General features: G+C 42.3%; 1 protein-coding gene across 1 annotated transcript in view; it reads right to left on the reverse strand.

Moving 5' to 3' along the window:
- The window catches only part of LOC128781595 (paralemmin-2-like), a 124,469-nt gene extending 111,086 nt beyond the window's left edge, over positions 1-13,383 (reverse strand). Inside the window, exon 1 of the mRNA XM_053931272.1 lies at positions 13,113-13,383. Coding sequence (XP_053787247.1) covers positions 13,113-13,157 — 45 coding nt within the window. The 5' untranslated portion in view covers positions 13,158-13,383. The remainder of the gene's footprint in view (positions 1-13,112) is intronic.
- Between the last annotated feature and the right edge of the window lie 424 nt (positions 13,384-13,807).

A 13,807-nucleotide genomic window follows, 5' to 3' on the forward strand; every position in this document is an offset into this window, starting at 1 on the left:
TATTTCCTCATGTGTGTTGCTAGGAGGCAATAACGGGATATTTAAGAGAGACAAAAGAAGTTGTCACAGCTCAGGGGAGGGGTCCAGCTGGCTACTCTCTTTACCTGGAGTTTCGTGGAGGGCAGAGATACTGTGGAGATTTGGACTGGGAAAACAAGTTCGGGTACAGCCCCTACTCTCTTCTGCTGTCTGCATTCGGAGGGGAGAGGGGCTGAGGTTGCTCTGGGGAGAATACATCACCTCTGTGAGGTTCTGTCTTCTGCTGCTTCTCTTCCACCGTGAATGGAGCTCTGCTCGTCAGAACAGCCACTGCACTGAGACTTTAAAGAAAGGGACTTCTCACCATCGGCTCGGGTGCCTCAGGGGAAAAACCTCAGGATCCCGAGCCTGCCTTTCCCTGTCCTGCTCAGAGCCGGGACGCCGCTGCCTCGTCCCCGCCGCTTCTTTGCCACTGCTCCAAGTTTTTGTCACACTGTAGCCCGCACCCCCTGCCTGCCGAGACGTCCTGTGGTTCCCGCTACAGCTGCGGAGTTTGATACATCCCGTCCACCACCCCGGGATTTTTGCTGATCCCTGCCGTCCCAGCTTGGTGCTCCCAAGTCCTGCTCAGCACCAGGATCGGCTTCCCCAGGGTTGGTGAAGCAAAGCCTCTCCTCCATCTCTCCCCGTCTCGGCCGAGCCGCCATCACCGCGTGCTCCCCGAGCCCACGCCACAGCGCCCCCTGCAGCCGCGGGGGAGTCACCGCACCTGCCCCGCCCACCGGGAGCAGCAGCGCCCCTGCTGGCTGTGCCCGGAACTGCACCAGAGGGAAAAGTGCCGTGGCTGAGAAGGCTGGGACCGAGTGCCTGGTTCTGTTTGGTGTTAATGCCAGTGTTGGTTTTGTTTGCTTTATTGCACACACTAGTAATGAACTGTTATTCCTATTGCTATATCTTTGCCTGAGAGCCCCTTAGTTTCAAAATTAAAATAATTCGCAGAGAAGGGAGTTACATTTTCCATTCCAAGGGAAGATCCTGCCTTCCTTAGCAGACACCTGTCTTTCAAACCAAGACAAATGGAGAGCAATATTAATGGCACATCAACAGTGAAGGCTCTCTCTGATCAGTTTCTTAAATATGATGTGAGCTGTCTTAAAATATAGGAGTAGAGAAAGATATGTCTGTAAGGATGTTATAATCTGAGAACCTGTTGCTTTACCTTAATGCATGCTGCAAGGCTTTCAGCCCGTATAGGTCAAGATGTAGCTGCAAAGAAATCAGCCTGAAGTTGAGCTTTCTGGAGGCTTTTGACAATTTATTTGCCCTACAGATCATGCACTATTTGTTTTCTTACCCCCAAACAGGTCCTAAAGACCGGCTTCAAAGTTTCAGTGCAAAGTTTTGCATTGTTTTGTGAAGGCAACTCAAAGCCAATTTGGGTTGGATAAAAAGAAAAACAATGAAATTCAATCACAGTATTGATGCTTTAATTTTGTTTGCACAAGCTGAAGTGTAGGGTTCTCATCCCCTTTGATTTTAGGATAGAGCCTTAAGAAAATTTCAGTTTGCTGAGCTTTCACAGTTTAACACCTTCCAGGATTAACAAAGAAACCAATGAAACATGGTTTCATTGAAACTGAAAATATATCTTCTTTTAAAATTTTTTCTCTACCTCCTGCCTGAACAGAAAAAAAAGAGATGGTACTATAATTAGCATATTTTTTTTCTTTATTCCAAATCCCCTTGTCCCCTGCTCCCATGTATAACATTTCTACCAAGAGAAAAAACTGTTGAAACAGATTGTACTGAAAAAGTAGCTCCTTGCGAAGTGCAGTTAAAGCATGGGAAGCTTAATCCAGCTAAGGTATACCTGCACGCTTGGTAACATAAAAGGGAAGAAGTCAAGAGCAGTGGGTAGGTATTATGAGAACCAAGCTGTCAAAACTGGCTTTCTCCTGTGGGTGAACAAGAACACATGGAGTTTGAAATTGAGTAATTTTTTTACATAAAGAGCTGAACTTTGGATAGTTGAGTTTAGGCACTTTCTAACTGTGCCTCTGTACTGCTGATATGAGCATTTGACAAATGGCAAAGTATGCAATTCTCAAGATTAGACAAATAGTGAATCTGAGTTTCTGTATTCATCCTCATCCTTATACTTCCTCCTGGAAAGTCTGATTTATAGGTCTGATTTGGCACGGATCTGGATTTTTTTTTGTGATGATAGAGTGAGAAATGGTTTGAATACTTATGGGGATACTATGGATCTGTTCCTGCTCACCACTGAAACTAGAAGCAGAATTTCTATAACCTTGATTGGAAGCAGAATAGGGTCCTGTTGAAGAAGAGAATAGGGGCTGGTGGTTCTCCTACAGGCAGAAAGATAATTTTATACTCTCAAACATGATCAGGTTACCCAACATATCTGAATTCCAGTGCCTGATTACTCATACACTTACCCTATTCAAAATGCAAAGTAAACCAACCCGGATTCAGATTTCTGTCACTGCAGTTGGGTTAAATTGTTCTTCTGGGTCTGCAAGCATCCATACATCAGCTGCCAAATCTCTGGGAAGGAGTATGCTTGGCATTGCAAAGAAACTGACTGGCTGCAGAAGAACCTTTATATGCAGACTAGTTACCACTGCTTGACTCAGAAACATCTAAGAACAGGCAAAAATACTGGTGATCCACCCTAGAAGGAATACAGAAGTTTTTTCTACCCTTACACAAGATCAGCTAAACACTTGTATTTTCTTCACTAGGCCAGACAACTCTGTCTTGCCTCAGCAGTAATTTTCTTCCATTTCTGATCATTCCTGACTCTCTTGGACTCTTCTCCATTGTGCTCATAGATTTCTTGGAGACTAACACCCATCATGGGTCTGACCATAACAGCATTCCATGCGCCTAACAGCATTCCAGAATATATACCAAGCTTTTATGTTTGTGTGTGTGCGTGTGTGTCTATCTATCTAATCTATCACCATATATATGTATATACATACACACATATATACACTCACAATGCCTTTTCTATGATGGATGAGACTGAGATGAGACTGCTGAGTAATGTTCACAGCAGTATCCACTATCACTCTTTCTTCAGAACTGCTATACAGCTATTAGGTGCTTGTATTGAAGACATCATGTGAAAAAGGCCAGTAACATGCCAGTATCATTTTAAACTCACTTTTTCACTTCAGTGGCGCACGAATGCGGATGAGCCTGGTAAAACCACTCTCCAATCCATACAGATAGTAAAAGTATATAACCACCTTACCACCAGTCATCTTGCCTAGATTCACATCATTACTGTTATTCACTTCAATGTAAATTTGATTTATTTTACCAATGAGCATGTGTTTTCAAACTAACAGAGACCAAAGACTATTTTGTTTACTTATATGTCTAAGCCAGGATGGTGGCTTGCCCTAAGTGTCACAGACCAAAATGTAGCAGAAACTATAGCAGAAAATGTAGCACCAAAATACATGTTTTTTTCCTTAGATCTGTTTTTCAGGGCTGCTTTCACAGGCAGTAAGTTTGCAGGCAGAGATACAGGGGCCAAATCCAGAAGGGAATTTACCCCTGAAGCGCTGAGATTTGCAGCAGAGTTGTAAAATTCTACTCCCAGCAGCTTTCTCCAGTTCAGCAGGATTTTCCATCTGCTTCTTCTCAGAAGTGCAATAATCTTTGAACACCTCTTGCTTTCAAAATTATGAATTATTATATTATATTAAAATCCCGGAGTGGGGGGGGAAGTAAAGAGTTGCCTGTGTTGTAAGCTTTATTGATTCTGGAACAACTCTGGAATGATCTGGAACACTGTGAATTACAGACAATGTTACAGAGGAGGAGGTCTGTGACACATTAGTCTCACCAAAGTCTTACATCAGCATCATAAGCAATGTCACACATGATAAGGAAAAGAATACTTATAAACCACTTCAATTCTATTATTTTTCCTCAAGAAACCAGGAAGTTGGCAATCTGATAATCTAAAGCTAAAGCATGAAAAGTGTGAACAGGCTGCTGTTTCACAGATGAGTTTCAGACATCCGATATAGTCTATATCCTATAGTCTACATTGTATTTTAGTCTAAATTTTGTACATTTTGAAACTTCAGCAATAACAGCTGTAAATTTAGCACAAAGAACTGGTACTTCTCAGTGTTTTACTGAGTCAGGGACACAGTTCTTAAAAGTGTTACATTTAGGCTGTTCCTTATTTTATTTTTTTTTTAACTAGAGGTTCTTTTCCTGTCTGGTTAGAAGTTACTTCCTTAACCAGAACAATTTGCTAAGATCTTGGTGATGCTGGGATAAGTTTATGTACATTCTTAATACAGCAGGCATCCCTACCACAAGGAGCAGTCTTAAAGATGCAGCTTTCCATGCTGAATCAGACTTCTGCTGGAGCCTATTTCTCTGACATGCAGCAAGTGCTTGCATATTTGCAAATATGCTCATATTTATTAAGAAAAAATACATGACTAACAACTGAGCCTTACCTTCTATTTCAATGTAGTTAAGGATTCAAAAGAGATAAGGGATTAACTCTCAAATACTACCTGCACAGAGCTGCCAGAACTGGTCAACACATTCAAGACAGCAACTTTGTACCAACGCCAGCATATGAGACAATCCAGTCCCCTGTGTTGCAGTTATCGTAAATTTAGTGACACCTTGGATACCAAATGTTTGCTTTATGCTCCAAATGGGAAACAGTTGGATGACTAGGGATCCTTAAAAAACCCGTCATTGTCAGCAGGAGCTCTTCCAAGGACCTGGCAGGTGGTGGAGAACAGAGCTATGCCATGAGAGGTTAACAAGAAGTAGTTGTGTACGTGCTTGTATACTCTTTCCTTTTGGGAAAGGCCAGTCATTCCGCAGTGGCACTCGTCTGATTAATTAATGGCCAGGCGTTCGCACCCACTCCGAGCCATCTCAGCTCCGCTCTGAGCCATCTCAGCCCTGCTCGCTCCGGCTGCTGCCGTGCCCTAAGGAGACTGTAGCTGGGTGACTGCAGCCAGTGCCACGGGCTGCTCAGGGCTGCCTCCTCCAGCAATAAATTACACGGCAACCTGGCTTCTAATTTCTGTCTGCAATATTCAGCCTCTTAAAAGTGTCTCCTCAGCCATCACTTGCCCAGGTTACTTCCCTCCACTGCAGTGCTTCTTGCAACTCTGCATGGCAAAGGAACATGGCTGAAGCAGAGGAGCTGACAATGACATAGCCCAAAAAACTGGAAAGCACCTCTTATTTAGTCCTCTGCTAGTCAAACGAGGGCCTTTGTTCGAGGTTTGTGATTTGTTTCAAATATTTGAACACATCTCTACTGTCCCAAATCTCCAGTTAATTGCCAGTGACTGCTATTATTAGGAACTGCAGAGGGTCTGAGCACACCCTGCTGTTGTCTCTGGATCCTGACAAATTATGCTGGCAGCTCAAATTAAAACAGTCTGAGAGCTGCCTAAATCAACAACCTGAGCTGTGTGCTGTCTGGAAGGGGCAGCAACTCATAGATGAGGGCAGGTCTGTCTCCTTCCAGTAAGAGCTTTCTGAACTGCATTGGTTGCTGGCCTTTTTTTTGTCCACAGAGAGTATTTGTTTTTACTGGCGAAGAGGAAGAAAGCTTTACATGCCTCCAGCATCTAACCTCACTGGAAGTCAGCTAAGTAACAAAAAGCATCTGTGTGTCAAGAATACACAGGTCTGGTGTGCAACTGCCAATAGGCCATACCCATTTCACTGCCACCCGACTTGTTGGATGATGTTAACCCTTGCAACCATGTGGCTTTCCCTGATCAGAATTTGAAACAGAAAATGCTTTTCAACTCTAGGAAATCAGGGACAGAGGCAGGTGCAGCATTCATTTGGTCCCAAGTCCTGCTTCTGAAAGGTAACCTCAATCCAACCAGTGCCTCAGCACACACAGGCTCAGCACACACTCCTGTGCCATTTGAGAAAGGGCAAGGTAATAATTAATAATTTACTAGAGGTGCATAGTCCAATACTTCACCAAATACACTTGGCAGATGAACCATCTTGCTCGTGACTGTGCTTTGCAAGAAGAATACACTTCATTCTGTACAAGAATAAAACTGTATATGTGAAGCAGATAAGGAGTTAGATATATACAAAGAGTGATTCCTGAAAAGAGCAGGACTGCTCTAGGAGAGGCTGAATATCACTGTGGAACCCCTTTCAGACCTATCCCAGTTTCAGCCTAGCTATCCAGCTATCCATTACTTTAAGCATGGCATGTAAATCCCACAGTCTGACCTCAGAATAACAGCTACCCCACTAATACCATGGTATAGGAAACCTGTCCTTAAAGTTACACTCCAGGTTGGAGCTGTTCAATAGTTTCCAAAAATGTAGATCTTTCACAACTTTTTTATTTAACCAGAAACTTCAAAACAACAACAAAAATCACAAAACCTTTTCACCCATTTTCAGCTTCTTTTAAAAATATAATTTGAAAGGCACAAAGAAAAATCCAGTATCTCAGGCTTCTTGTCTGTGCACAAGAGATGTTGGTGATGTGTTAAGGGCTAGGAATGTGCTGTGGAAACAATTCTAAATTTAAACAGTTGAGTTTGGGTAAGTGTGGAAACTGTCTAGAAATTTCTCAAGAGCAAACTGGTTTCTCTAGTTTTTTACCTAGTTTTCACAGATACTTTGAAATACACAGATACTTAATTTTTTTTTTTTCATATTTTTGCTTCTCTTGCTGTCATCTAAACATTCCAAAAGCAAAAATACAGATAAAACTTGAGAAGGTAATTTTAGTTTTCAGGTATTTTAGGCACTTTTGCTTGATTTTTGTCTTAGTATGGGCAAAGACCCTAACATTTCATACATGACCTCTAAGTGCTTTATATGTTCCAGAAGTAAATGCAAGATTCAACTCTTGCTTGCATGTATTTCTCTGTGTAAAGTCTGCCATGAAGCTGACTCATGGTATTGCTGCAGTCCAGGGTAGGGCTGCAGATCTGTGTGCAGAGAAACCTCTCTTCATCCTTTACAGCAATGTAAATGTAATTTCTCTCCTATGGCTGATTTGCACTGAGGTTCACAGGAATCTCACAGATTCATGTCATGCTTACAAGTACAGATCTAATTTAGATTTAGTTTGTGCTAACCCCTAGTTTACACCTGCTGAATTTACCCCTGGAAATATTTGCAGCAGGATACAGACTCAACTCTGCCAGATCTTCCTCACCAGAGTACTCTGGAATTATGATACGGTCTTACTAGCCCTCAAGGCTTTTAGCTCAGAATGTAAAAAGAGGAGAGCTACAGAAGGCTTTTTTCTGTTTCAGGTGATTGGATTTTGGGGCCACTGAGGAATGAGATGGCAGAGGAATGGTTGTGATTAATCAGAGACATCAATATGATAAGTAAGCTATGATAAATATGATATGATAAATATGATGAGCAAATAAGATAATGAGGGGGAAATGGGAAAGGGAAAATTGGATTAAACTACATATTGATATTCAAATAGGTTTGAATTCAAGTAAGTATTGCAACAGGGGCTTTCTTTAGTGTCAAAACTTCCAGATTAGGCTACTCCAGAAATTTGAATTGTTTGAGTATGCAGGATGGCTGCACTTCATCAGGACATCTAGGTCATGCTTCGTAGTTTTTAAAGCAGAACTAGGAGCATGACAAACAGATAAAAAACTTCTCTACCAGCCTCTAGTAATTTGCAACTGAAAAACTGCTTCTAATGAGGAAGTCCTTTATGGATTCCACTTCCATGAGCATACCTGGTTTGTTCTCAAGCCCAAGTGCACTCTTCAGCATCCACCACGTCCTGGAGAATTGGGCTCTACAGCTTAACAACTCATTACAGGGAGAACATTTTTTTGTGTTTGTTTTGTCCACAACTGTGACCTTCCTTAGATACCTAGTAATCCTTGTGCCAAAACATGTAAGTATATTTACTTGTCCTCTCTCTCCACAACACTCATTCCTTCTGCAGATTCTTCTCATTCATCTGTTTTCCAAGGAGAAAAGTCACAGCTGACTTTTCTTTCCATACCTTGCTACATTTTGTTTTTCCCTGTAGTCTTTAGATCTGAAGACATCTGGATTAAGATGGATTTGATCCCATGCTTAACCTGAAGGACAAAAGCATTACTTTCTAAACGAATGCACTGGAAACTAATGTATTAAGCCATCATAGCAATAGTAAACTGTTGATTAAATCATTTTGCCACATCTTTCTAAATGATTCTCAACACCTAATTGCTCACATTCTAATTTTCATTACAATGATCTCTGGAAGGATTCACAAAAATTGTGGATCAGCGTTATAGTAAAATGATCCTGGATATGATGTATTAGTCATGGGTTTTCATTTTGTAGAGTAACAGCTACTGTATTAGTATTCTCAAACACCTATTGAAAAATCAGCTCAGTGCTACACGTAAACGTGAATGCACATAGCACCCGTTTGGGAGGACTTTAAAATCTCACCTGGTGTAGTTTTACTGGTATGAAACTAATCTCCTGTGCAGGACAAGGATCCCTCTCCTTGTCCCTGTTGAATTATCTTCCACACTAGCTCTTGTTCCTTGTCAAAGTCAGCGTTGCTCAGACTGCAGAGTCCTCTTCTGTGGTGCTAGCCCCATACGACCTTAAATCTGCATGCACAAACCCATACTGGCCTCCCTTAATGCCAGCTGTACACAGGTGTGAAGTATTTCTTTAAATGGAAGATCCAGTTTACCAAATAATCCAACTTGCTCTCTTTAGGTAGTATATCTAAGTCCTCTGCCACTCGTTACCTGTACACCAGCAATTTCCATTTACATCAAATTACAACTAGGGAATGCCTTCAAATCTTGAAAAGCTGCTTCCTGTAAGTTCTCCTCTGCCTTTGCTCTCAAGGAACAGAAGTCTCCCTCACAAATAGCAACTTTTGAGACCTGTCAGAAAGCCAGTCCTTAATCCATGTAAGGCAGACCACACTGATACAGGAGGGGGCTATTTTTAAACACCACTATCCTGCCATAGTAGGTCAGCCCCCTGATGACATCTAAGTAATGTTGGATTCAACTCAACAAATTCATCATCTCATACAAAAAGCAAGAATGGTCTTGCTTGACAGGAGGTATTTTTGGTGTGGCTAATTGAATGTCAGTGACACTTTAATTGAGTTACTGGTTCTCTGAGGTGGGCACTTGTAAGTAAGGACCATCACTGCTGTTGTTTTCATCTGCTAATGAATCAGTATAGTAGCTCCCCACTTGAATCTGTAGGCTGGACATCTCTTGAACCTGGAAACCTCCTCCAACTCCTGCACTGGTTGTTGCTTTAATTGACAATTTCTTCTCAGTGCTGCCCCTCAATGATTGTATTTAATTCACCGATGTATGGATAACACATGTTCACTGTATCATATATGCATTCATATCCCAGATGTACCAACTGATAACCAATACCCCACTTCCCAGCTTTGTGATTGCTAGGTAAGGGACAGAAAAGACTTAGGTTTTGTAAATGCTTGCCTATATTTGAATCGCTATCTTCTGGGGTTCTCTACAGTCATAGAGGAGGGGCCCTATAACAAATTTTGGGGCCACACACATTATTTACCCAAAATAAGAGAAAGTAAGTCACCTCACTGTCCCCAGGCCACTGAGTCTGGGACTCTTTACATTCCCAACTTCTGAGCAACTTGCGGCCAGCATATTTTTAAAAACCACAAAAATGCTTCCTTTTTCACCCAAAATTTTAGCCACCAATCCTCTTCAGGAAATAATCAGATGCAAACACTTAAGTGCTCTATACAGGAGCAAGCCCAGAGAGAAGATGGTTTTTGCCCTCCTCTTTTAATCTCTTGTGTGCCTGCTGAAGGCATCTTGCTATAGTATTAAGAGCGGCACCACTCAGCTCCATTGCTGGTAGGGCAGCAGATGGATGCTGTTGTGAATCAGGCTCAGGCTCAGGCTCAGGCAGGTGTTAAGACCAGTGTGTCATGGCAGAAAACTTTACCAGTATCTGTCTGTAGCACACATGACATCCAAGTTGGAAGATATGATGTGACCTTTGCTCAAATAAGGATCAGAAAACCAATCGCTCCTACTCATCATAGAACCTCTCCAGGACACAGAGTTACTGTTTTCCTTCCAGGCAGGAAGAACTGGGTTTCACTTTTTAGTACCTGTCTCACATCTTCCTGCTTCTCAAACCAGATTTGCACAGTGCTCTGAGTCCTGCTATAGTGTGAATTTTAGGGACTTCAGAAAGATCTGAAAGTCACAGCTTAAGCATTTCAATGACATTAAAACATACATATTTGAAGCTTCTCTGGTTTTAGAATCACAAATTCTATTTTAAAGATATGTTTAGATATTTCTTGCCCAAGTAAACCATGGCATCCAAGTACAGCTCAATCTTGCATTAATCCCTAAGACCTCTTTAAGACAAGGGCAAAATCTATTATTCACAGTTTACAGATAGAACATTAATGCACAGAAAAACTATGAATTTGCTGCAGACAAAACAAGTGGCTAACTCACATTCACTGAGGTTTAGAATAATGTCCTAACAGTAGACTTCTTGTTTTCATCTTCCTATGACACTTGGCTCTCTGCCAGAGAATCATATATTAAAACTGTGATAAGTCAAGGCAACAAAGTATAAAATCAAATGCTTCAAAACCAGTCAGCTTTCTGGTGTTAAAGTTCATATTTCTGTTTTTGGATTTGTTTTCTTTACATATTCAGCAATGCACACGTAAAATTTACTCTGCAAATTTCCCAGCAAACTCATTTACCATGGTGATAGAAGCACATGTACAGAGAACAGTGTGTAGAGAACCCAGTGGTGACTGGATTTCTTTTTAAGTCTAGCATTCAACCAGTGTGATTGCAGAATGCTGGAGTAAGCTTCTGCTCATCTCAGAAAGATACTGCAGCAGGTTCAAACAGATGAAACACCAAAGCTGACCTGAAATGCCATTTCTTTCTTCTTCTGAGAAAGGCCATACAGCATTTGAGAATTGACCTTATTTTAGCCAAACAGTGGCATGCGGGAAATGCCTAACTTGTGTCATGTCACTCATTCAGATGGAGCAAAGATAGAAATTAACTTTTCTGCATTCTGACAAACATTCACAGCAGACCAAGCATAGAAGAAAATCAACTAACAAGCTTATATGGAAAACCTGTTGCTCTGCAGAGTGCTAAGCAAGCAAGTTGGTTCATGGACCCACACTAACACTTAAAATAAGCCTGAATATTTTTTTATGCTGAAGTAAAAGTCTTTCAATCTAATTAACTGCATACATTGCTTACTATGTTTTATAAATTACCAGAAATAGAAGCCAAAAAGGAAATATGTATAGAAAGTGAAGGTCCAGACTCTCAAGGTCTTCTATTATGCCAGCATAAACCTACTGTAAAAGCTGCAATACACTAAGTGGTAATATTAAATCCATAATGGCCTCATTGGTGTGAGATGCAGGGCACTAAGAAGAAGAGGACTTGATCTACTGTGGTGAAATGTTTCAGGACATCATGTGGAAATGAGTGTTGTCTGGTGTTCTGTTATATAGCAGTTGAAAGAAGCAACAATAATGTAAACTTTTTTTTTTTTTTTTTTTTTAATGTGGAGACATAAGTGTTTCAGAGCTAAGCACTGCAGCATAGCACATAACAGCTCTGCAGTACAGTTCAGCCATAAAGGAATCCCAAATCACTGGCTGTGGTGAAGTTTGCCTCTGGGGGAACATTCCTGGTGTTTCCACTTGAGAAATGGCAATGATATTGATAGAAAACTGAGAACCAGCTTAAAAATATGCATCTGCTTTCCACTGCCTGAAAACTAAGTGGTTATAACTTCCCCCCTCCCCTATCAAATGATACAACTCACACTTTTACAGTTAATATTTTAGAGAGAAAAATCCCTAATATATTTCTTTTAAATCTAGTTATTTTAAATTTTCATTGATCTATCAGCAGAGTAGTGGACTTAAGAAAAATATCTTGGAACAACAGCAGCAGCAGAAGCAGCAGCAGCCATTCCTGTTACACTACAAAAGAAATCTGTAACCTGTGCTGGCTACAGAAAAATGTAGTATCTGTTGATCACTAGGGGAACCGGGGAAGAGAACTGAAATCCATGTGGGCTCTGCCATCTTCTGTTTCCCTTTGGACCTCCAGGTGTGCAGTCCCCGGTGCAGGCCGTGCCATCCATCTGGGATTGGCACAGCTGCATCCACATCTCAGCCATGGGGAAGAAGAGCTGGGTGTCACTTGAACAAGGGCAGGCTGTATGGGGCTGTCCGACTGGCAGTGCCCACGGAAACACAGGCCTTTTGACACAGTGCCTGTGACATGCTAGAAGATGAGCTGGCAGTTTCTGTATGCCTGGATGATGGTGGATCCTAAACACCCAGGCCCCTTCCTCACCAGGTGTCACTACACACATTCCTCCAAGGTCTGCACAGCTGAGCTCATGGCTCAATCCAAATACTCTACTAAATATGAAAACAAAAATTATAACTAAAATGGGGGTCAATCCTGCCTATATTTTACTCCTGGCGCAATGCAGCTCAGCAGGAAATTTTTCTGAAATCATGTGCTCAGCTATGGAGCTGTGATGACAGTTTAACTAGTAGATCAAACAATTATGCAATTTTGACAATGCAGTGTTTGTGTTCGATTGTCTTAAAACTAGCAATAACACAATTATTTTCTGCACTAAAAGCCATCCTGCAGCAGATCATTTTGCTTGACTTCATCAGCTAAGCAAAACCTCCAACTGTGAAAAAAATATATATTCAGCAGAGTACTGATTTTCTCCTGCAATCTCCTCTCCTCCCCATTTATTCCTTCTTTTCTTCTCTATCATCAATCTTTTAAGCATGCCACTGTGCATTCACATTTTTCTTTCTGCACGTGTCAGCTCAATGCTCTTCCTCAGAGCCCTCTTTCTCCGCCAAATCCTGCAAAGCTTTAACCACTCATTTCCCGAACAGGGAATTCCACACACAACTTTGCACAAGCCAGGGTCTCCGTGTGCTTCCCAGCCACTGTGCTGGAATCCCCCCTTCCCTCCAACAACCCACAGCTAAGGACAAAAGAGCAAGTAAAAGGAAACTGACTTACTGCTATGGCTTGGAGCCTTTCCTTGTGCAACTCTGCTTCCGCCATCCTGGAGAGAAGGACACGGGAGGAGAGAGATGGAGACCGGTGGGTGGGAGGGAGAAACAAAAAGGCAAACAAAACCGAAACGGAGCGCACACTGCAGTCGCCGGGGGGAAACTGGAGTAATTGCAAAGAAAGCCGAGCTCCTGTGTAGCAGTCAGCCACTTTTGGAGGCACTGAAGGCTGGCTCACGGTACGATCATTTTAGTCACTGGACCAGTGCCTGCCTGGCTGCCTGTCTCCCAGCTGTATTGCTAACTGCATTTCAGTGCTGCTTCTGTGTGCTGGTGCTGTCACACAAACCATGTAGGCACTCTCCAAGCAGCAGAACAGAGGGATAGCTCGCATGGCTATAATTTTTTACATTGACGTCTCAGCTCATTTGCTCCTCCTATGGGGTACTGTGTCACGACAGGAGCTCGACATCAGCCGCGTGCACAGTAATACAAACCTGCCTGACTGCAGCAGAGGAGGCAGACAGCTGTGCCACAGCATGTCCTTAGCGAGCAGCACAGCGCGCAGGGAAGGACAGTGGTTGCACATGGCGCAGGGAGGGGAGCTGCGGCAGACACGCAGGCGGTGGCTGCAGCCCCAGCTGAAGTAGGCTTGGATAAGGGAAAAGACAGGGCTGCTAGGAGGAGGGAGAGCGTGGACTC

The sequence above is a fragment of the Vidua chalybeata genome, chromosome Z (assembly GCF_026979565.1).
Source record: "Vidua chalybeata isolate OUT-0048 chromosome Z, bVidCha1 merged haplotype, whole genome shotgun sequence".
Lineage (NCBI taxonomy): Eukaryota > Metazoa > Chordata > Aves > Passeriformes > Viduidae > Vidua > Vidua chalybeata.